The sequence below is a fragment of the Colletotrichum graminicola genome, assembly GCF_000149035.1.
Source record: "Colletotrichum graminicola M1.001 genomic scaffold supercont1.32, whole genome shotgun sequence".
Classification (NCBI taxonomy): Eukaryota; Fungi; Ascomycota; class Sordariomycetes; order Glomerellales; family Glomerellaceae; genus Colletotrichum; species Colletotrichum graminicola.
The window spans coordinates 105413-128852 of NW_007361036.1; the positions used below are offsets into that span (position 1 = coordinate 105413).

Sequence of the window (23440 nt, forward strand, 5' to 3'; positions counted from 1 at the left end):
TGGGATTACATCGTAAGACGGAGCGGGGTTCGCTCCGACTACCTACTGCCAACGCAATGAGTGATTCCTTCAAGTATGGATGACAGCACTAAGTACGCTGAAGAGCACTGCTAGAAACCCACCGACATTTCTTTACAAGTTTGTCGACTCTTGAGTGGGCCTAAGACGCTCAGATAGTCGAACTCTGTCAAGTAGCCTTGGAGCACCTCGCCTGAAGGTTGTGCTAGAACGGGATGGACTTGAGCCGTTCGGAATTCGACTGTCTTACTCAGAAACCGACTGTTTGTAACTGTTGTTCTGAAAGGTCCAAACTCCCAACAACCATGAACCAGAGACCGACCCCCCGGCCTTGCCTCCCTCTCCCCTGTCTGCCGCCGCCTCCTCCCTCCCCTCCCTCGTTTCCACTTGCCTGATGCTGTCCCTCGACTAGGTAGTCACTCAGCCGCTAGAAAGCTCTACCTAGCTCCATGACTCTCCTCTCATCCTACTCCGTGCTAGACACACCTTGCCCCTTTCCCCCGAACCCGACCCCGCATCGTCAGCTACTTCCTCCCCACGCATCCATCACAGATGCCCACTCCCTGCCGCCATTGGTTGACCTGCCTGTACTACTCATCACGCTTCACTGCAGTGTTCCATCGTGGAAGATGATCCGTTTTCGAGACCGCGGGCGAGTTGCCATGCTCTGACCCTCGACACCGTAGCTCTTTGTTTCCGTACGCTCTCTTTCGAAACCATCCTATCCACAACCCCCTTGCTTGGTGAGCTCTTGGCATCGACACGCTGAACTGGCTGGTGATTCGTCCACGGGAAGGGCTATCGAGGCTGCTCTCGACTATATGAGGAGCTTTGCGCCGCCTTCATCTCTTCTTGCTTTATTGGAATCAGTAGTCGTGCCTCATCCGTCCTCCCTCATCTCAACTATACACTTTCTCTCCCCCCAACTGCCCGCCCTCCTCTTTCACCACACTCTGACGGCCTTTGAGGAAACCTGACATAGAGTCGGGAGCCGCACAACACCGACGTCCACCATGTCGACGCCAACCGCTCAGCCCGCCGACCCTATCGCCAAGGGCGTCTTGGCCACGGCGAAGCAGTCCTTGAAAGACCTCTTCATCTGGAAGCAGCGTACTGTCGTCGTCACCCCGGACGGCGAGACGCTCACGGAATGGCAGGATCCCGACCCCATCAAGAACCCCATCAGCCTGATGGCCCAGCTGAGCCCTCGCGACTGGCTCTTCTTCATCTGTGGTTTCTGCGCCTGGACAGCCGATGCCTTTGACTTCCACGCCCTCTCTATCCAGACCACCAAGCTGGCCAAGTACTACGACCGCTCAAAGACGGACATCACCACGGCCATCACCCTAACCCTTCTGCTCCGTTCCATCGGTGCCGCCGCCTTCGGTCTGGCCGGTGACAAGTATGGTCGCAAGTGGCCCATGGTTGCCAACATGATCATCCTCGGTCTCCTCCAGATTGCCACCATCTACAGCACCACATTCCAGCAGTTCCTGGCTGTGCGCAGCTTATTCGGTCTCTTCATGGGAGGAGTCTACGGAAACGCCATTGCCATGGCTCTTGAGCACTGCCCGTACGTTGCCCTCATCACTCTTGGTCTTTTTTTGTCGCGTCAAGAAACCGCCTACTAACATGGTCTTCAGCTCCAACGCCCGCGGTCTCATGTCTGGTATACTCCAACAGGGGTACTCTTTCGGCTACGTGCTCGCCGCTTGCGCCAACCTCGGCGTCGGCGGTGGCGTCGAGACGTGGAAGACGGTCTTCTGGATCGCCGCCGGCATTTCCATCGCCGTCGGTCTCGTCCGCATCGTGTTCCCCGAGTCCCAGCAGTTCCTCGAGGCCAAGGCGCGCGGCAAGAAGACGGCTTCGCCCGGCGCCTTCTGGAGGGAGACCAAGAAGATGCTTGCGCAGGAGTGGAAGATGTGCGTCTACTGCATCATTCTCATGACGTGGTTCAACTACTACTCGCACACGTCGCAAGACTCGTACACCACCTTCATGATCGCCCAGAAGGAGATGGACAACAGCGGCGCGTCCCGCGCTTCCATCCTGATGAAGGCCGGCGCCTGCGTCGGCGGCACCATCATCGGCTACCTGTCCCAGTTCTTTGGCCGTCGCCGCGCCATCATCGCCTCGGCGCTCATGTCTGCCTGCCTGATCCCGGCCTGGATCCTGCCCCAGGGTGAGCGCGCCCTCAGCGCCAGCGGCTTCTTCATGCAATTCTTCGTCCAGGGTGCGTGGGGCGTCATTCCCATCCACCTCAACGAGCTGTCGCCCCCGGCCTTCCGTTCCTCGTTCCCCGGCATCACGTACCAGCTGGGCAACATGATCTCGTCGCCTTCGGCCCAGATCGTCAACGCCATTGCGGAGAAGACATTCGTCAGGGCGCCTTCGGGCCACAGCGTCGAGGCGTACGGCCCGGTCATGGGTATTGCGACGGCCATCATCGCTATGGGCATTGTGATCACGACCATGTTCGGACCCGAGCGCCGCGGCCGCAGCTTTGAGCACGCCGTCGCCGGCGTCCAGGGCGAGGTAGCCGAGACCAAGGAGATGGACGACCACGACGAGGAGAAGGGCAGCATCAGGGCCGCCACCGTTGAGAACGCAGCCCCGCACAAGGAGTAAGCCAGTCGCTGCTGGGCTGGGCGACAAGAAAGTCTATCGTGGTGTCTTTTTATTATTATCGATATGCTGTATGCCGGTTATCATTGGGGGAGGGGTGTGGGCGATGTGCACACACGAAGAACACACGCGAGGAGGCTAAAAGAAGGAAAAGAATCCTCTTTCCTGGAAGCCGGGGAGCCGGTTACAATACCCTAGCAGCGCCACAGGCGCATATGAAGCATGATTGAATTGAACACAGTAGAAACTTTTAAACCATATGCCTCACTCGCTCACACTCACGGTCTCCTCTGTCTCTTTCTGACGCACCTAGCCCATTCCAACCCTTCTCCTCGCCCCCCGCTCACGCGACCCTCAAGATCTTCAGTATGACCACAGCGATGCAATGTCTCACATCACGACAGCTCGTCTTGAGACAAGCTTCCCTGCCCAGCGATGCCAACACTGATGCAGCGGCTTGGCGTGAAAGCTTGTAAAAAAAACACAAGACCTTAGTCATCGCCCTCTCTTCTACACCAGCGTGTGATATGTCGTCCCCCCCTTGGCGAGCGAGTACACAGCCCGCCCCCCGAACCTGCGGGGGCTGAGCTTTGACGTCTACACTCCTACATAGTACTTTACGTAAATTCTGGTGGGCCGCCGCCGCCTCTCTCCCCGGTGGAGTGATGGAAGGGGAGGGGCGGTCCAAGAGCAAGCATCGGTAGGTAAACTTATTACAGTGTAGGTACGATGTGAATATATTTCCTGGAGGCGGCGGCGAGTTGGCTCAGATGCCGGCGTTGGTGACAGTGTCGTTGCAGATGCGGGGGGGTAATCGCTGTACCTACGGAATATACTGTAGAAAGGGGACGCAAATCTCTGTTTTCTTCTTCTGTTTTCTGGTGGTATGCGAATTCCCCTCTCACTTTTCCTTGGCTTGATCCCCCCCCCCCCCCCCCCTCTCTCTCTCTGGGCTACATTGGGCTGTGCCACCCGTATCCCGGGCAAGCCAGAAAAAAAGCCTGCGAGATCAGCCGTCAAGGTCATAGAAGACGGCGCGGCTCTCTCGTTGGGAACCGTCCAACCTGTAGATGACTCCGCATAGCACCCCCCTCCACCTTGTTCATTTCCCCCGTACCAGAACGACCTCCTCCCACACCCCCGGATCTAGCTGTCAAAATCTCGCGTTGCTGGCTGCTCCTTGCTCTCCGGCGAGACGTAATTTATGCGGGGAACAAAGAGAGGGAGAGAGAGAGGGAGAGAGAGAGAGAGAGAGAGAGAGAGAGAGAGTATTTTGCGTGGGCACGCGGGCCCACGCCGAGATGATAGTCGTACGATGCTGAGCGGGACGGAGAGGCACAAATCTCTAAAATGTTTTTTCAATGGGGCGGCCCATCTTGAACCATCCAACAGCATCTTCTTCCCTTTCCCTCTCCATTCTTTTCACACCCCGGTCTTCCAACTTGATCTAGTTTGTAGTCGGGCTCCAACTCCGTGTCCTGGTTCCAGACCAGTCATTCCCCCCATAGTTTGGGGAACGTCGGGTGGAGGTCTGGGGGAGCGATGCGGAGTACCTAGAAGCCTAAATGACAGCCCACACACGCGGAGAGAAGACCGGCGCGCTTCTGGCTCCATCGCGAACCCGACGGCTTGGCAGAGCTCCGGTTTTTTCTTTCTTTCTTTCATCGAAAATGTCGCTCTCGTGACGGGGCCTCGAGGCTCGTGAACGGGGGACATGGGTCCCCCTCCCTCCCTCCCCTTCTCCAGTCCACTGAGACGATATCCAACGAGCCCAAGGCGGCGGCGCATCACCTCTCCTCCACTTCTGAACTCAAGCACCCCTCCCCCCCCCAATCCACCTTTACTCACGCTTCCCGGTTTCCCGGCCGTCGAAGACTTGATTTTTGCTCTCACACGCGCGCGCGCGCGAGACGCCGACGTGGAGCGGACTTTGACATGGCAAGAAAACAGCAAGGGGGAAGGGGGAGGCCTAGTCCGCTTGGCGTCTTGGCCTCCGTCGGATGTTGTCCGTTGCTTTGCTAAACACCGCTACGGCCAGGTTCGCATCCTTCCCGCTTGCCCGAGTTCCGTGGCCTTTTTCCCTTTTATTTTCTTGGCTGACAGGCTCCGATGGAACGCCGCTCGTTCTGGCGCTTCGATGCCCCCCCCCCCGCCCCCTTGATTCCCTCGGCATCCGGACGAGCGGCGTGTGTGTGACCGCCACTGCCGCTCTAGAGGACCAGACATGAGCGTGTGTTTCCTCTACTGTTCGTATTCTTTCGAGGCGCGTGAGCTGGGGCTGAAGGGATCGGACCATTTGCACGCCGCACGCCTGCGGGAGCCCGATGCGAGAAACAGGGCACCCGGGGGGGTTGGATTCGAAGAGCGTTGGGCGGTGAGGTGCATAGTTTGCTATGAAGGCGGACGTGCTGCATCTGGGTGACGACATGTGCGGCTCGCCGTCTGTTTCTCGTGCGGGATAACACGCGGCGCCCCCCTTTGATCTTTGAGCTTCCGGTCGTATCTGGTTCGATAGTGTCACTATAGCTTCCTACAGCACCTATTAGGTTGATTATCATGTGCTATATCACGTGGCGTTTCACTCGTTATTCTCATGACTTACCTATGTATAGGACCCTTCCCTATACATCTCTACTTGCATAGGATTAAGCCTTTCTCGATCCTGTTCTTACATGTCCTGCTGTGTGTGCTCTAACTCATGACAGATAGCCGGCGCGAGGCGCCGGGGGGCGAGATGGCGACGACGAGTTGCGATGGAGCTCCGGGGCCGCGAGGAGAGGGCGGGCTTCGAGGGGAGCATGATATCTCTGGTGTGGCCCATCGTTCATCATCATACAGTTCTCGTGGGAATCATTGTAGGACTCCGCCACCCGGGACCTCGGAGAGAGCTTCCTGGAGGTTGACGATCCCACCTCAATGGGGGCCGAGACATCCCGCGGGCTTCCTTCAACACTGGCCTTGGTCTTCGAGTATCGCGCGCTCTGGCAGGAAGTGTGAGTCCGAGGAATCACGGACTACCGATCATGTGCCCGCTCGAACTTGTCTCCGGGTATCAAGCATCCTCCGTACAAAAGCCCCTTCCAGATGAGGGGGCTCGTTTATGCTCGGGACCGACATCCAAAACGGGGAGCCCGGAGACAAGCCCCCTCCCCCTTCCAGCCAGAAGACGCAACACACAGCGGTATCTGCTGCTGGAAGGCATCAATCCCAATAATCTCTCCAAGCCCAAACCATGAGCCATTGCGGCTTATGACCTCCGTCGTCGTACCCTCGCACCCGTGAGCCCATTGCACCTCATCGCTGCCCTTTGCCCATGGGGACGGCGCAGGACTTTTGGGTTTTCTGAGGGAGAGCTTTCCTCACATGCCGCCTACCATCTTCAGGCTGTCCCAGCCTGATCAGGGGTCATGAATCCCGAGGAGGAACCGTAGATAGAAAGATCATGGAAAAGAACCCCCTCAAGTAGCCCCCTACCTTTGAGCACGACTCTATCATCATAGTGACTACAATCGTTCTACCCACTGCCTGGACTCCTTAGCCCTGATCAGACCTTGCTGGTCTGATCGAGGAGCATTCCCCTTATAACAGACAACCACACAATCTTAATCTTGGCACACAAGCCCAGATCCCGCTCAGCAACAACGGCATTGGGTATTGTAGTGTGATTTGGTTGTATGTGTGTGTGCTAGCTATCCTACTACCTTACTCACTGATCTCCCGCATACTTTCACCATCTTCACTCATCCGAACGCCGGGCACACACTCGCAAAGGGCAGTAGAAACACCCCCCTCCTCTACCCAAGGCCGGATGTCTACAGCCAGCCCCGCAGCCCGGACCTGATGACGGATCAACACCACACACACAGCCCGCGTCTCTCTCTTCCCACACCCGGAACCTCCATCCGTTCCGAGTGAACCAAGCCCCCAGAAGACGTTGAAAACCGGTGCTTATAATTCTTTACCTCTTGTCTAATGTTGCTGTGCCCGTCCATCGTGGATCGCCATCCTTCGATTGGGGGTGGGGAAGACAAGATCTGCCTCGCACCCCCTTTTCGCGACTGCGTCGTCCCGTCTGGAAGGATATAGTTAGACACACCAAGACGATATGTGCCGGGTAACGGAACAGGTCCGAGGTCTTCTTGCCCCGACAACCAAGTATTGCTACAAGACACGATCATCACCAGCCCATGATACCTATTGGACGGGGGGCACACTAGATGCAGAACACAGGAGGCAGGAGATAGCTGGTAGTGATGTTCTGGAGGTTTGACCACCTCTGGTGTGTCTGTCTCATTCTTCTAGCTGTTCTGCTATATGATATGCCATGTCTGGGTGTAGGAGAGTCGAACCCGTTGTACTCAAAGCAACGCTGAACCCGTACACGAACGCCATGCCGCCCGTTTATATGCTTGCTCTTTTAAAGCTCCTTGTATCCACAAACCGTCTTGTACCGAAACCCAATTCCAAATCCCGGGTTGCCTCTACACCCCGTATCCAATAACAAAAGAAATCAAAATTGCGCCGAGCTAATAAGGGTTTGCTGCGCACAAACTAGAAGCTGAGCAAGCCACTCCTACGCTTGCCCAGCGGGTATACTATCAGGGCACTCAGGAACAATCCGACAGTGATGCCGATGGCGACCTGAATGACGCTGAGGAGAACGGCGAAAGCCGAGTTGTTGAATTCCGAAGAGGTACTGGGCGGCGGCGTCGCAGTGCCGTTGTTGTTTGTGATCTGGTCCGCCGACGTCACACCAGCCAGGAGCGACCCGCCAGCCGCAAGACCACTAGGTACCTGCACGAATATCGCAGGCAGCATGGCCGCCGCAGCAAGCCCGTAGCCCACAGTCCGCTGTCGCTCGGGGACGACCCCTTGCGCCTTGTCCTTCTCGGAGAACCTTTCGACGACTGGTGAGGTGGGTGCCGTTTCGGGTGTGTTTCCACCCGGGGTGTGAACGCCCTCGGGACCGGCACGAGCGCCGGTCTGGCCGGACATTTGATACATGTCCGGGCGAGGGCGCTCATTACGACGTCGGCTCGCGCTGACGAAGCGTGGGGCCATCTTGAGATCCCACCAGTCAAGGAAGTCAAGGAAGTAGTTGTGGGCGTGGCGACCCAGTCGGGAGTAGAGGTTAGCTAGCAGCCCGACCGTGAGTGCGCCAAGCATGTTTGAGATCTGGGCGTTTCCCACGAAGAAGTCGGACGAGTAGCTGTTAACGAGAAACCCGGCAAGTGAGATGGTGACCATGACCGGCGTCTGCTTCCACTTTGCCTGGTTAATGATGCAAAGGCAGAGGGTGAAAGCCGGCACGAACAGCAGGTACCACTTCCGATCGAGCGGGTTTTCACAGCTGGTTCGTGATTCCGCGTGCTTGTCCAAGACGCCGTAGAGAGCGGTGCCGATCGTCGTGCCGTATCCGAGGAAGAGGGTGTAAATCATGGCGTAGACCATACGGACACTCCCAGCCACCAGGTTATGGCTCTGCAACTCCAAACTGCTGCAGAGGACCATGTAACCGGGTAGAATGAGAGCAATAGAGCTTTGCGCCAGGGCAGAAAAGCAAAACAGTTGGCCACCGTGGATTGAACCGAAAGCGCGTGCCAAGAAGGAAGTGACGATGGCAGCTGTAATCTCAAAGACGTTGGCATACAACTCGTTGCTCGGTGCGAGAATGAGCTGCATCCAGCCGAGGAGGCAGCCCAGGATGAAGGCAATGGGCAGATCGATGAAGCGACCCTGGAAGGCGAAAGGGGCAACGCAGGCACTGGCGAGTCCGTAGATTGGGACACGCGTCCAGTTGCCAAACTTCAGCTTGCGGCTCGTGATGTTTTCGAGCATGACGGTGGCCTCGTCGACGCTGATGAGATCGTGAACAACCTGCTTATAGATGTCGTGTACGTCGCGCAGCTTGCCCAGGTCGACGCCGTGCGCCGAACGAACAATCTTGACCTCGGTTGTGTGCGTTGCGCTGTCGTCGAAGCTAATGATCATGCAGCCAGGGATGTAAAGAAACTGGCCCTCAATCTCGAGTACGCGCGCCGACATCTTCATGTACTCCTCGAGTCTATGCGTCGGAGCACCATACATCATCAGCGCCCTGCAAAGCTTGACAAGATACTTATGCCGCGACAAGATCTGTGCAATGTGCTTGGTGATTCGGATCTTATCTTCAGTCTTGGCAGACTTGGATGACCTGGGCGACGAGCCACCCCACACGCTGGACTTCTTCTTCTTTGGCCTGGACGGGGGCTCCTGCTTGAGCTTCTCCGTGAATCCCTGGCTGAAGACGCTCGAGGCGGGACCGGCCATGGCCGACGACGACTTCATAAGCTCGGCCAGGGCCATGGAGGAACGAGAACCCTGCTTCTTGTGGTAGTTGAACAAACCACTGTTGGGGCGCGAGGGCCGAGGCGAGCCAGGGGCCGAAGGGGGTGCAGAGGCCGGCTGGGAGCCGGGCGGAGAGTGGCTAGGGGTTGCGGTGGCCGGGGTGTTGGATCCCGGCGTGTTCCGTCCACTGTTGCTCCCGCTGCCATTCTCATTGTACAGCTTGAGAAGGGAGGAAAGGATACCGCCTTGGTATTGTTTGGGTGGGGGGACGTAGTCATGGGCGTAAGACTGCTCCAAGGTGGGGGTTACTGTCCCAGAGCGGACGCCGGGTGGTGGCTGATATTTGAAGTAATCGTTCGGCCCGCGCACGTTCTTCTTCGCACGCTTTGTGTGCGATCGGACGAGGTCCTCGGCATCCGTTTGGGAGTTCCTCTTGGGACGAGACCGAACGTTGCGGCGGTCGTCTGCACCATCCACTCCCGTACTCAAGCCGGTAACCCTGTCGGCTTCCTCATCATCGCTAAAGGGGTTGGTGACGCCGCTATCGACTGAGCTGCGACGGTCCGGCGAGGCGTAGTTCTCGACGCTGACGGCCAGCAGGTTGGCTCGCTGGCGAGCCTCGAGGCCGGAACGCTGCTGGCGCTCGCCGGCGGTCCGCTCAGCTAGGTCTGCCTTTTCCCTCTCCTGGGGATCGTCATAGCTGGTGTTTCGGCGCAGCACGGGGCGGGGCCGGGCAGGTATCTCGGGACGACTGCTGTCTTGGTTTTCCAATATGAGAACCTGGGTAAGGGCACGGCGCAGCTCACCGGCATCGGGTGCGCCGGCTGGGGTAGAATCAGCATCGTGGCGCGGTGTGTCGAAGGGGTTAGCTTCGGGAGACATATTCTGAGCGAAGTAGTCGTCTTCTATGACGATGCTGGGTGGCCGGGTCACTGGTTGAGATAGCTGAGGCTGGTCGTCACCGTGAAAACCGACCCTCTTCTTCTCTTTCTTGGCCAGTGGGGTCGCGGAGGCAGGATGGAGCAATGGCGGAGTGAGAAGCTTTCCCGACTGTCCTTGCTGAGCTTGAGGCGGGCTGTTGAAAGGATTCAGAGAAGAAGAAGGTTGCGGGGACTCATTGGAGCTCGAGTTGGAGCTCGTCCCCAGACCCTGAGGGGAACCCGACATCGTGCCGGTGTTAGGAAATGATCGTCGTCTACGGTTGGTCGGCGTCGGGGTTGCCTTTGGCGTCGTGTCTGTCTGGGTGCGCGGTCGGCCTGCCTGTCCTTGCGAGCCCTCTCTCTCCCTCTCTCTCTCTCTCTCCCTCTCTCTATTGGAAACAGTATATTCTGGTGTGTTCCGGTAGTACTAGTAGTAGGTGCGGCCAACTAGTGACGGCACGATATGGGGTGATGGTTAGAGCTGCTAATTGTGATGCTTGTGAGATGGACGAATCGTGTGTCCAGCCAGGTATCTACCGTCGGCAAGGCGAGTGATTGCAACGGTAAGAGTCGTCAGTGGACCTTACGGCGGTAGCACTCGTGAAAAGAAGGCGCCATCGTGTAAGAAGATGGAAATGGAAGACGGAAGTTGAAGGGTTCGGATGAAGGAGGGACGGGAGAAGGACGAGGGAGGGGGGGATGATCTAGGTATGGGAGCTGGAGCTTGAAAGTTCAAGTATCCGCAGTGTACGGAGTACAGCAAGCAGCAGGCGGAAGTAGCGGAGAGACGGGAGGTAATGAGAGGCGAAAAGTGAAGTAGACGAGGTAGGGATGGACGGATGGAGAAGGGGGAGAAGAACGGAAAGAACTGGAGACTGATGGACAGGCACAAGCAACGATAGCGGCGGCGGCGGCGACGAGTGAGCCAGGCAAGCCGGGAGGTGAGGTGAGATGCACGATGGGGGTGGGCTTGGTGTTTCTCGGCCCTTGACGCTGGGCCGGTGCGTGCTATGCAGACGGTACCGGGTCTGGAGTGCTTTTTTTGCGTTATCGCCCAAGACTTGCACCCACCTTTGCCGCCTCGTGTGAATCTCTCCATCATAGAGCGGCTCGTATGTCTATCTGGTGCGGGTGGAGAGGGAGAGGCATGTTTGGTATACACCACTGGTCATGGTTTGGTCGGGCATGTGCGTGGAACCGTTGACCTTGAACCATGTTCGACGTCCGTCCGCATGCAGAGTGCAGTCAGTCAGTTCATCCACGCCCACGGGTAGGTAGGTAGGAAGGAAGGGTAGTTCAGGATGGGTCGAGGTCATTCATGGTGGTGGTCTCGGAACATGGATCAGGGAGGCAATCCCGTCCGCCATGCCCTGTTGTGCCATGCGATTTGCCCGGTTGCCCTGCCCTGCCCTGTCGTGCCTAAGCCAGTCTTAGTCTTGGTAGAGTAGGTAGAGCACCGCCATCTTTTGCGCCTACGTAGGTAGTAGGGAAGAGAGTGGATTTCCAACTTGGATAGGTAGGTAGGCCAAGCAAGACGGACTGGACGGACCCGACTGGCTGGCGGGGCCAGAGGGAGGAAGAAAAAAGAAAATCACGAAAGGGGGGGTGTGTGTGGTCCACAACAGTCGTCAGAGAGAAGTGGAGAGAAGCGGACGGTGGTGCGGTGGAAGCGGCGATAAGCAGAGGGTCGTCGAGAGGCGTGTGTGTGTGTGTGTGTGAGTGTATGTATGGCGTGCATAGATGCATAATTGAGGGTGTGATGTACAGATACACGTGTGTGTGGTTCAAATAAGGAAGGGATGGAAAAACACTGAATAATCAGAAAAAGAAGAGAAGAAAAAAAGATAATCGAAATATACGGATACAGATAGAATGAATTTGCAAAGGTAAGGCAGGTAGAGGTAGGTACGACACATACAAGGTATCCGTATGTGTGTCTGATCTGCGCCTGCAGTTGCCATGGTTGTTTGTGCCTGCCGCCGCCGGCAAGACGGAAGAGGGAAGAGGGAACCAGAGGGGGTAAGACCTGGGTACGTACCTCTTTCCTCTTTCGCACTCTTGCACGGCACGCAACGCACTCTTGCCCCTTCTGCAGTAGCTTAAAAAAAAAGAAAACAAAAAAGGTGCAGTCGCAGCCGCCGTCGAAGGGGGTGGGTTTCTTCTATCCCCTTCCTTGTGCTGGATGGAAATGGCATTGTACCAGACAGAGTGGGTCCGGCCGCCGAAGCTCCTGTTGAATCCTTCCTTCCGTTGGACAAATTGGCATGCAAAGGAAAATACTCGAGTGGCATATGCTTCACCAGTTTTTGTTCTTTCATTTTTTCATTTCACTAAAAGAGAAAGAGAGTTCAAGCAGACCTTGGTTGAAGGAGTCGAGTCGAGCAACCGGTCAACTGAGCAGGTAAGAGAGAATGTCAGCAAGAGTACCTACATAGCAGCGTACTGAGTATGTGAAATATACAAGTACCTACCTCCCTGTACGGAAACGTGCGGTGTACATCCGTACATACGATACTTGGTCGCAGCTGTGATGTGAGTATCCGTGGGTAAACAGTGAAGCCCTTGCCTGATCATCTCCAGCCGTCCAAGATTGCCCTCATCCCTGCCAGGAACCCTTAGCTGTCCATTCTCTGCGTCCTGAGAGCTCTTGATTCCCTTGGCCGTATTGGGGGTCTCAGTATCTAACCCCCATGTGCCATCCCGCGTTGACCCCCATGCCGTCATCAGCTCACACCCCGAGTGTATCCGTATTTACTTGCTTTACTACGGTACCTGTACTAGGTAGGTACTCCGTATGTATTAGTGTATATCCATCCTGCGGCGAACTCTTGCCGAGCCAAACCGAACCAAGTGAAGCTCTGCTGCGCTGGGCCCATGATTGCTTCTTCCCGCCCTACCTAGTTGCGTTGCAGGCCGACCGCCTATCGCTGTCGCGCCCGGCCACCCGTGCCGTGTCCTGCACCAGGACGACGTACACTAGTGGACTAATCATCGGTTGATCGACCCCCGCGCCCATGTGTCTATGTGTGATCAGCTTGAGCCTCTATGCTCTCCTCAGCCTGCAAGGCGAGTTGAGTGAGATGAGATGCGATTTGCGAGTGGGTATGAAACTCATTATAGAGCACCGGTGAGATTACAAACGCGACAGGAACTCGGAATACTATTATTCGTGTATGTGTGTGTGTGTGTGTGGTTGTGTGGTTGTGTGGTGTGTGGTGTGAGTGGGAGAGTGAGAGAGCCCATCCAACCCTGAGCCCTGTCGGGAAATGATTACAGGTTATCCGTCGAGCCAAGGGGCATTGGCATCCCGGCTTTCCCTCGCTGGTTCCATGGCCCTTGTTCCCAACAGAACGTTCGCACGCTCACCACACGGCAGTCCCGTCCAACCCGTTCGAGCATGTCCCCTGAAGATGTGTGGCCGGCCGGCGGCCAAGAACAAGCACAGCAAACACACACACGCCACTACCGTAGCGCTGTTGCAGATGTGATCGATGGCCAAATCTTGCATGCGAAACCGCTTCCGTAGGGCCGGTTGAGATAAGAGAATGGGCCAGAATGCCGTCATCCGTCTGCGCGCCCAACCATGATCCTCGCCGCATGATTTTGAGTTTCTCTCTCTCGGAAGCTCGTCCCCGTTTTGACTCATTTATCTCATGTTTGAGGCGCTCTCACTCACAAACGCCTTGCAGAAAAAAAGAAAGAAAAAAGGTTTGACACCAGCGAACGCCATCTTCTCTTTCTATTAATAAAAGTGACATGTGTCACACGTCGCCAATCAACCGTCAACTTATCGGAGTAAAGCCGGAACTCGTTTCATCTCGTAAATCTCACACATGGTCGTATCTCTCACGCACATAAACACACACACACACAGGTTCATCGAAAAGTCCAGACTGTCTCCAAAATGGACCTCTTTCGCCCAATGACTCTCAAAACCCTCCTCCTCCCTACACCACACTACATCCCCTCCTCTCTCTTTCCACCCCCCCCCCCCCCCCCCCCCCCTGGCCGAGCCTCAAGACAACCTAGAGACTAGCAGCGAAATAAGCAGGGCAGTCCCCTGGCAGCAGGCTCATGGCAGCTCCGGGTGACGCAGACCCCTCCCCGATCTGGCACTTATCAGGCGTGCCTGGATTCGCCGTGGCATAGAATGTGGTGCCCCCCCCCCCCCTCCCATGTCACCGGGACAAACATTCGAACCACAGGACTTGAGCACAATAAGCCTGGCCGAACGCAAACATGTGCGTTGCAGTTGCAGCCCTCCTGGTTTTTTTCACTCATTCCCTGCGCCCGTCCCTTGATTCCCGAACCATCGGTGCGATGACGGTGGCAGCCGTTGGCGCAGCCACGACCGTACAAGCATGACGTAGTCCCGACAGTTACACGTCGCACAAAGTCATCCCACCCCTTCGGACAGTGTGCCATGAACGGTCTGGACAGCCTGCCTACCTAGTCTTTTTGTTGGTGGTTCTCTTCCTCGGTCTCGACCGTTTCCCAAGGTTGAGAGACTACCAGTTAGAGGAGGATAGGTGCTCCTGCGGACCCAAAGCATGACACCTAACTTCCCGCCATTCGTTACGTACCCTACATCGTACGTGTGCCACCGCCCATCACGAACTCGATGGTACGTTCTAGAGGCTCACCGGTTCGTTTCCAACTGGCTCGTTGATCTTCCGCCGTCGAACGACCGACCCTTGGCTGATGATGCAAAGCGGTACCCACATGAACACGAAGAGCCACGCCCACTGGATTGCCATCTGTCTTTGAGTTGGCGATCCTGATTTGTTCCGAGACGGCCCCCCTCCGGATGCTCCTCATCTCTCCATGACCAAATCAACGGCCTTTGTGGCCAGCAACGCGCGCGACCGTCTTCATATCCTTGAGGTAATCTGCTCGTCAGACATTCGACGTTTCTATCCTGAGTGAGGCTGTGAAGACCCTTTTCACGGTGCTCCCCCTATATCCCCCATGTCCCCCCTATTCCCTACCACAATGCAACGCCCATGGACCGCGCCGCGCTATCCGTCACCCAAAAACCTGCTCCAGTGCTAAACTTTGTGCCGAGTATGCGGTGTGCGTGTGTGTGTGTGTGTGTGTGTGTGTCCGCCCTTCCGTGCCGCCCGGGACACCGGAGCCGGAGAGACCATCGACTCCCCTCGACGACAAACAACCGCCAACCATCGCGAACCAGACGACCAGCATCTCATTCCCCCCCCTCCCCCTCCCCTCCCGCGAGGAGTTTCGACCACCGTTCTAGACCGCTCACCCGCGACGCGGAGGAAGATGGGGATTTTCCCCCTCTAACCAACCCCCCCTCCCCTCATGCCCCTCATGGTAAGTAAGATACAATCAAAGCTCCGCGGCTGCAGGACAAGACAAGCTGCTGGGATTATGTGCACCACGTATGCAGTCTAAGTGGTGCCGGCTTTGTGCTACTGAGAGATCCTCCACCGATATCTCAGCCCGCGTGCCGCCAAATCCTCAGCCTCTCCACTGGGGAGTGGGTATATCGGCCGTTCCAGCTGGTGTCTCGCCTGTGCGTGCCAGTGATGACAAAAGGGGAGAGGGGACTCCCCTGCCGCACCTTCGTGGGCTTCCTCTAGCGTGTGTCTCTCTTCCCACGTCTCTCCCTCTCGGCTTGCCTAATCCGGACATCCCGAGCCTTGCTCCGTTTTCTTCCTCTCAAATATCCCCCTTTTTTTGTTTTTACTTGTTTTTTTTTTTCCTTATCATTTTCCTCCCAGTCACCGCCACCGATGCTTCACGATCCAGATGGTTCCCAACACAGCTCGCTTCTTTTCGCCTACCTCTTCCCGGAAGCCCCATGCCACATGAAAGTCGCCCCCGAGACCCCAGTTGCCACTCTGTTGTCTGTTCTCTCCGTCCTTTCAGGTATCTCTCCTCTCCTCTCCTCCGGAACCCCCCCTGTTTCCTAAGCGGGATTTGGTACGAGGACCCGAGGGGAGGAAACGGAGGTTCCGTTAAGCCAGATCCATCGCCAAGGGCACGCACCGCCTTCACGCGTCGCGGCGGATCCAGAAGAAGAAAAAGGATGTCCAGTCCTCGCAGGGTGGGTGTGGCATAGTGTATCAAAAAAAACGCGCGATTTGCCCGCGCATATCGCTCTCTTGCCCCGTGATCGTGAGGTCCATCTCAACGACGTTCGAGCCAAAGTAGGCCGCCCCCTTCTCTCCCTTCCGTCCACACGTATGGCGTTTGCAAAGATGGTGTGCATTTCCTTGTGTTGTTCGCGTTCTGGTAATCTTTGACCCATGATGTGCGCAAAGGGGTGGGCAGCATGCCCTGGGTCGGGAAGAGCTCCGAACTGTGGAGTCTTTTTCCTAAAGTTGATTTTCATGTTCGCCCACGATAGGTTCTGATGAAAGCAGATGCTGTGTATCACGACTCCACCCAAAGTCCAGAACAGTGAGAAAGGCAGTGAGAGATGCAGAGAGAGAAATGCGGGCTGGTGTACCAAATTTAGATGAGACTTTGTCTCCTTCACTCGTCGAGACGGTCGAAACATGGGCGGTATCGGGGCCATCTCGCGGTGTGTGTGTTTCGTGCCCACCAAAAGACGACGGGAGTTGCAGCAGGCCGTACGCCAGCAGAAACTCTGTTTTACAGACGGTTCAACCGGCGATGTGTCCGTACGAATGCCAACTACCATGGTACGCTTACCAGGGAGGGGGTGCAGGTTTGATCAACGGCGGACAAGACCGCTAAGCTTTTCCGGCGCGGCACATGGTCAAGTGTCATTCCGGCATTGGACGATCTCATCCGGGCCAGACTTCGGGATGAGACGAGCGTCATCCTGTGCGAACATGTAAGGAGGGGGGGATTCATGTTTACCCGCCGCGCTACTGCGACGACGGGGGCAAAAAACAAGAACCGTCTAGGTCTCGTTACCGATGCGAGGTAATGCGAGGTTGACTCGAGCAACCTGAGTATGGTATATGTCGTGATTCAGCGACGCATGTGAAAATCCCGCTTTCCCATGTGACGGCCCTCCCACGAGCGTCATACGGTTGACGCGCGTCTTCAACATCTGACCGTTTTGTTTTCCCCCGTCCGCGACCCGGACGGTGGACGGCCCCGTCGCTCTGATGCCCGTACCGACAAACTCATCGTTTCACAGACATCCCTCAAAGGCCCGAATATTTGGAAACCTGACCTGGGGACACGCGGACGACGCATGCAAAACAAAGTTCAGGCGAGGAACAAGTCTACATCGACCGGCCGGCAAGAGGTGGGAAACTATTGACCGCTCACGCATACAACACGGATAGCTCAGTTTTGTTTTTTTCCCTCTAACTTTTCGTAACCCTCCTCTCTACGTGATGGGTTGCCAGGCCGTGCGGCGATCAACCAGGATACGATAGGTACTGTCATTTTTGTCATTGTTCTCTGAGCCCCCCCACGCTCGCGGACTCGCGGCAACCTACCACACTCCCGGGCCCCCACCTGATATCAGATGCGTTTTAACTATTTTTTTTATTCTATTTTTGCATGCGAGGAAAAAAAGAAGAAGAAAAATCGAAAAACTCGGGGAGGGCGCCGGAGCTGCTTCTAGAAACAAGATAAGCGGCTCCCTCCCATTTCATTAATTGCCTGGTCGATGGTGTCGATATCGATAATGCGTGTGATTGGTTGACGTGGCCAGACCGCGCCTACGGTACTATGGAAGCCGAACCCGAGTGAAGCTATCGCGAAGTGTCGGCGGCGATGAGACGGTGTGTAGCGGGACGGGCCTCTTGAGGAAATGACGGGTCATCATGCCCTGTGGACAAGGCCCGCCCCATCACGTTGGGTTCGAGTCTGTCCAATTTCCCGTCGCAGCCCAACGGGACATGGTCCCCTTGTCTCGTGGCTTGTTCGAAAGGCCTGCTCGAATAGGATAGCATGAGTCGGTTAGAAGGCGGCGGACCTAATCGGGGAATTTCTAATCCCAGGGGGGGGAGGGGTCATGTATCGAACATCTCCCTTGGAATCGCCGGCTTTATAGAAACTGTCATGGACAGGAGGCGAGGCGAGGATGGTGTCACAGCAACGACCGGACCGTGAGTTGCTGTCCGCTGGTATAACTCAAATGCTTCCCTGGTTCCGGCCCTTGTCTGGCTGACGACTTCACCGTGCGCCAACGCCAGCCTATGGAGTTGCCATTCTGTGTTGAAACAAGGAGTCGAGCAATTTAATGATGAGGCTCATGCATAAACTTTGCCCGTGGTTGAGGACACTCACTGGGCGGTCCGATTTTGATGAGCCGGACGGCATTCGTTTATCTTGTAGTTCCTATGGGGTTGATTGAATATCCTGGGGATTTTGTAATTGCATGGCCTATTACAAGGCCATCGTGTTCTTCGATCGTTTACACAAACGGGTGCTCTATACAGACTGATGGCTACTCGAGCGAGACGCATAAATTATTGACTGCCGCCAAACGTGGTGATGGCAAACACACATGGCAAAATAAGTTGTCAATTGAGTTGTGACGCGTGAGAACAAGTGTTCGCGCGAGTATCCCTGGTTATTACTAAACTATCCTCTCACTTTGACACTATTGTACTCCGCAAAGCGAGAGGAGCGGTATTCGCTGTTCTCTCTTCGGTTCAATCCACAGTTCTCACGTGGCCTGGGTGGTTTCTATGGTCAGGGTTGGATACCCGTCATCTCATTAGTTCGGTGAACCAGAGGCACGACGAACCCATCCACTGGAGAAACATAGGATGCCGAAGAAGTTGTATGTGTCTCTGGCACTTCCTGCTTACTTCTCGACGCAGATGGCGACAGTTTGAAGTGACCATATAATTCAAAAAGGTAAACCCTAAGTCTAATTCAAAGCTTAGAGGGTATTGGATGGACTTGAGGCTGATCGTGACTGGACCACGGAACATCATGAAGTAAGGTTTTAACGGCGATAGCCTCATGGTACACCACAAAGCCGCCGGCCATAACCCACCCACCATACTCTTTCTCCGAAACCTTTCATCCTGCTCATAACTAGTCAGGTCGAGGCATTTCTTCTTGCAAATAAACCTATTCCTCATACTTCATCCCAGATCACATCACTGCGTCAAACGCCATCACAAACAGAGCATTCTGGATAAGCCGTCCCGGTCCCCTAAGCCAGCAACCACAATTCATCTCGTCTTCTATTAATCACGCAATGCACATAATATTCAACCACATCATCAACCGCCTGGGCCCCCTCCCTTGCCCTGCACCCATTGTCTGTAATTCTTTTGGCTGCTACGTTGGGCTTGACGCCATCGAGAGATTAGGTCGAAGCAAAAGGCACCCGCCCTTCCGATTCGGGCGCGCACGCTGCCTGGCGATCAGACAGCAAAATCAGCTGCGCATGAACCGAATGCAGCTTCTGGAAGAGCAAGCGCAAGATAGCCTCGCCCTCGAGGCCGAGTTCGATTCGAAAGTGAAGGAGGTCTTGGACCAGCACTACAGTAATCTCCAAAGCCTCCGCAAAGGTGCCGGATCCAACGGCAACATCCTCAAATTCAAGAGGTCCACGAAGAAGCTCCAACGCCGGATCAAGTATCTCCAGAACCAAAGATTGCGCAACAAAACCTGGCTGAACCGGTGTTATGAAACGAGGGCGAATCAATACATGGAGGTTTTGCGGGGTGAGTGGATTACGCGCGATTACTGCTACAACTACCCTTTCTGGGGAGACGAGATGTCGAGCTCCGAGACACAGACTGGGCATGGAACTCGGGGGACGGGGGTGGCATGCCACCACGTAGTCGATGAGGAGGAACATGGAGTCATTACCACAGGGTGTTGAGGTACCTCGAAAAGGATTCGGACTAGGAGGCAGTCATTGAGGGTGTTGCTATAGGTTTCGGCAAAGACTGTCAAGCTAGCCTCGCGAAATACCAATTTAATTCCGACATGGAATCAGAATCCCGCAAGCTTCCAACCGGATACCTCGTTTCCAGATACCCAAGCCTGTTGAAGAGGCGCTGGTCGCTCAAGAACGACTTGGGCACATCCTCTTCATACATGCCGATCTCGGCCTCGCCCTTCATCTGCCTCAGAACCAAGCCGGTGTCGATGTACTCTGCGAGCCCAAAGTACTTTGCATCGTAGTGGTACCACACCATGTAGAGCACATTCACAGGCTGGCCGACGGGGAAGTCCTCTGCGCAGTCGGGCCGGAAATCGTACACCTCCTCGTCCGAGAACCTGCCCACGCTGTCGAGGACTATCGGGTATCTGGTCTTGCCGTCCGCCCCCTGCACGGCCGTGACCACGCCCTTCCTCAGGTCTCCCTTGACCTCGATGCAGTGGTACCTCCGGGCCATCCAGGCGGCGAAGGGGAGCGGCTGGTCAAAGGCTGTGCCCATGGCGGGCGTGATCACCGGCTTGATCATGATGTTTCCGAGAAGCGGGTATCGCTCATACACGTCATTCTTCACCCTCGCGTTTCTCGTCGACGCCCACGACCACGTCGGGACGAGCCAGCTCTCCTGTCTCGCCCCCGGTGGTCCGTCGGGGTCGACGTACCACATGAGCTCCGCCTCCAAGAAGTGGTAAAAGAGGCCGAACGAAGACCGCAAATGCGTCCACCTCTGTGCGACCGACGTGATACCGTTGATCGCCAGGAACTTGTCTGACCCGTACGTGAGGGAGAGCGGGGAGTAGTTGGACAAGAACGACCACCACGTTTTGAGGAAGGGCCAGTAGTGCAGTCGTAAGGAGTCGTCAAGGTCGGTCACGACGACCAAAAAATCGCCAAAGGGGTCCGGGTCACCCTCTCGGAGGTCCTCTGGATAAAGCCTGTAGGGCTTCGACGTCCTACCGCCTTGGAGAAAGACGGACAAGTTTGCCGCGTGGCCTGGCAAGCCGCCTGCGTAGGCGGGGTATCCATCCGAGTCGTACTCGCTGTCGGGTTGCTCCGGTGATTCTCGCCCTTCCTCGGAATGATTGAAGACGATGGCTTCTGCGCGTCTCGTTGCGTCCTCCGAGCCCAGACGGAGGTCAGAAGCGGCGGCTGGGGCGGCGTTGGGATCCGGCTCCGGTGTACCGTTGTGATACACGATTCCATCGGTCGTATGGCGCGAATATAATGTCTTCTGAAAAGCAGCATCATCATTTTCATATTTTCCTGTACCGTCTCCGCCGTTTTCTTGGGTTTCTCCCTTCTCGGAGGCGGTCTGTTGCTCACTGCTGCCACGCCTCGGCCGGGTGTCCGCCAGAGCTCCCGCGTCAGCCTTCGGTATCTCTTCTGTTTCTTCGATATCGGACTGCTCGCTCTCTGAACCCTCTTGAGAGCCCTTGTCATCGTCATCCTCAACTTCAGTCACTCTCTCCGGTTCCTCTTTTTTCAGAGGCAAACGCCAGTCTCTGAAGTAGACGAATATGTCCTTCGGGTGGGTCAGAGTCTCTTCCGCACCTCTCGTCCTTCGGAACTCGAGGCCGGGGCTCGTGACGGAAGCATCGCATTCGCGACATTCCCAAAGGACGGAACCCCCCGTGAAGATGAGCGAACGTGGCGATACCATACGTTCCTGGCACACCCAGGCCCGCGAGTCAAGTATGTTGGTGCTCTTGAGGCCGGAGCCGTGCACGGCGAGTCCTGAATCGCTATCAAGGCCATCGTTCGCAGCAATCGTGCAGGTTGCGTTGTCGTAGATAATCGCCATGCGTTGCGCCTCGTTTTTCCAGTCCTCCTTGTCGTCCTGGACGATGCAAAGGGAGTCAATCCAGATGTAGGACAACCCCAGCCCCCGTCCGACGTAGACTGCATCGCGGAACGTAGCCGGCAGCTTCGATACCCGGATACCTGTCTCGATCATGTCCTTCAGGTTCCCCAAGGTAGTGCAACACGTTTCGTGGGCGCCCCATCGATGGCTGAGAGCAACATATCGCGTGTCTGGGCTCAGGGACTCGGAAAGTTGGAGACGAGCAATATCAGTTTCATCCGACGCCGGACGGAGAGAGAAGAAAAGGAGACGTGTCGCAACCAGTCCCTTCCCCTCCAGGTCGCTTATCAGCAGCGAATTGTCGGTACAGAACACGGTGCTATGGCGTGCTGGTTTACCACATGACGGGTGGTTTGCGCCGCACTCTTCCAACCACTTCGTGGCCAACGGAACGACCGTTTTGTCGATAAAGTCGTCTTGGCGCATTGCCTCTGCTTATGGGAAAGGAAATCCGGTGCTGTAAGAATTCTAGGTTTACGCAAGAATGCTACGACGGCGGCTAGGTCTCTGGTCTGCTGGTAGCTGTTACTTTACATATGTTGCATGCTCCAAACCAAGTTGGTGAAGCCGTGATGCTGCTGCCTAAGAAACCATGGCATAGCCACTCAGATAAGCAAGAATTTGAGCAGGCTGCCTTCGCTAAAGTTGCCTGCAGAGGCGTAGCGCCCCTTTTGGCTGCAGCTGATTGATCGTCGCAGACGAAGTCGAAAGAGACCCGCGCAGCGTGAAAGTCGAGAAACCCTTCGCTGGCGCATCACTCTAGGCCCAGAAAGCATAAACAACTCACGTAGCCAGGATCGCGATACAATATGAATACCAAATAAAAGTAAATACAAATGACACGCCCCATGCCCGGATTTGGAGGTCGCCCATTGTAAGTTGCCGGCTCGGCACTATTCTGAGCGCCCCAGTTGTGAGTATTGCCTCAGTAGTCTGAGTAAGGTCGTGATACTCAAACCATTGTGTTGAGTGTCGGACATGATACTTGTGCCATTCTTTTTTCTTACTCTGTTAGACCATTGCTATCTACCTGTGCGACCTTGACAGAGACCGCTTTGTATGTTGAATGAGATTGCGATCCTCCCTAACCAGATGTATGACAAGGCCCGCGACCACATCATGACATTGCCAACAACACCCTTCTATCTGACGTGTGCAGCATACGAGATTCATAGTTGTGCTTATTTCATCTGTTCATTACGGCAGGCACATTGAAAGATTGACAGAACGGAAGTCCCCTTGGTTCCGAATGCGCACATCAAAAGGGAGGCATATGCGTGGTTCGAAACATGTATAATTCTTGAGATATCATGGAGTTCTTGGTAATCGTTGAGCTCGCAGCTTCCTGATACCGCCCGTTTGAGCTTCAGACTTTCGATTAGAGAAGCATACGTCAATGCCGAGGTAGATCAGTAATACAAGAGGAATATTGCTACGGGCTCAAATTGCCTCCCCCCCCCCTTCTAAAAGATTAGGCTAAGTCATTACCTCGAAGAAAGCTAAAATAGATATCTTTATTCCTGGGATAAACAAATGTTTGAACCGAAGCTTATACACGGACGCTGTTGAGGCATGAGAGCATGAGAGCATGAGAGCATATCGCGCCATTTTCCGTCAAGAATTACATCAGGCGAACTGGTCTCAGTAAGTATCATCTGTGCAGGGAAGCCGTGTGTTGTGCAGCTATTGAGTCAAGCCTCTCTGCTCGGAGTTAGGAGCCGGCGGCACCGACGACACGAGGCTATATTATATCCCGAGATTTCCGCGAAACACCGATGTTTCCCAAAGATCATATATCACCTGCTTGAAATCATCCGCCATGACTAATAC

The 23440-nt window shown here is 55.5% G+C and overlaps 4 protein-coding genes across 4 annotated transcripts; 2 read left to right on the forward strand and 2 right to left on the reverse strand.

Annotated features, from left to right (window-relative positions):
* Positions 1 to 1031: 1031 nt before the first annotated feature.
* GLRG_07693 (major facilitator superfamily transporter) lies at positions 1032 to 2646 on the forward strand (the record flags this gene model as incomplete). Its single annotated transcript, XM_008098252.1, has 2 exons — positions 1032 to 1591; positions 1662 to 2646. The coding sequence occupies 2 exons, from the start codon at positions 1032 to 1034 to the stop codon at positions 2644 to 2646; spliced, it is 1545 nt and encodes a 514-aa protein (XP_008096443.1).
* A 4548-nt stretch (positions 2647 to 7194) lies between these two features.
* GLRG_07694 (uncharacterized protein) lies at positions 7195 to 10137 on the reverse strand (the record flags this gene model as incomplete). The annotated part of the gene is made up of 1 exon (XM_008098253.1): positions 7195 to 10137. The coding sequence occupies one exon, from the start codon at positions 10135 to 10137 to the stop codon at positions 7195 to 7197; it is 2943 nt and encodes a 980-aa protein (XP_008096444.1).
* Positions 10138 to 19248: 9111 nt separating this feature from the next.
* On the forward strand, positions 19249 to 19689 carry GLRG_07695 (uncharacterized protein; the record flags this gene model as incomplete). Its single annotated transcript, XM_008098254.1, has 1 exon — positions 19249 to 19689. The coding sequence occupies one exon, from the start codon at positions 19249 to 19251 to the stop codon at positions 19687 to 19689; it is 441 nt and encodes a 146-aa protein (XP_008096445.1).
* A 70-nt stretch (positions 19690 to 19759) lies between these two features.
* GLRG_07696 (heterokaryon incompatibility protein) lies at positions 19760 to 22036 on the reverse strand (the record flags this gene model as incomplete). The annotated part of the gene is made up of 1 exon (XM_008098255.1): positions 19760 to 22036. The coding sequence occupies one exon, from the start codon at positions 22034 to 22036 to the stop codon at positions 19760 to 19762; it is 2277 nt and encodes a 758-aa protein (XP_008096446.1).
* Between the last annotated feature and the right edge of the window lie 1404 nt (positions 22037 to 23440).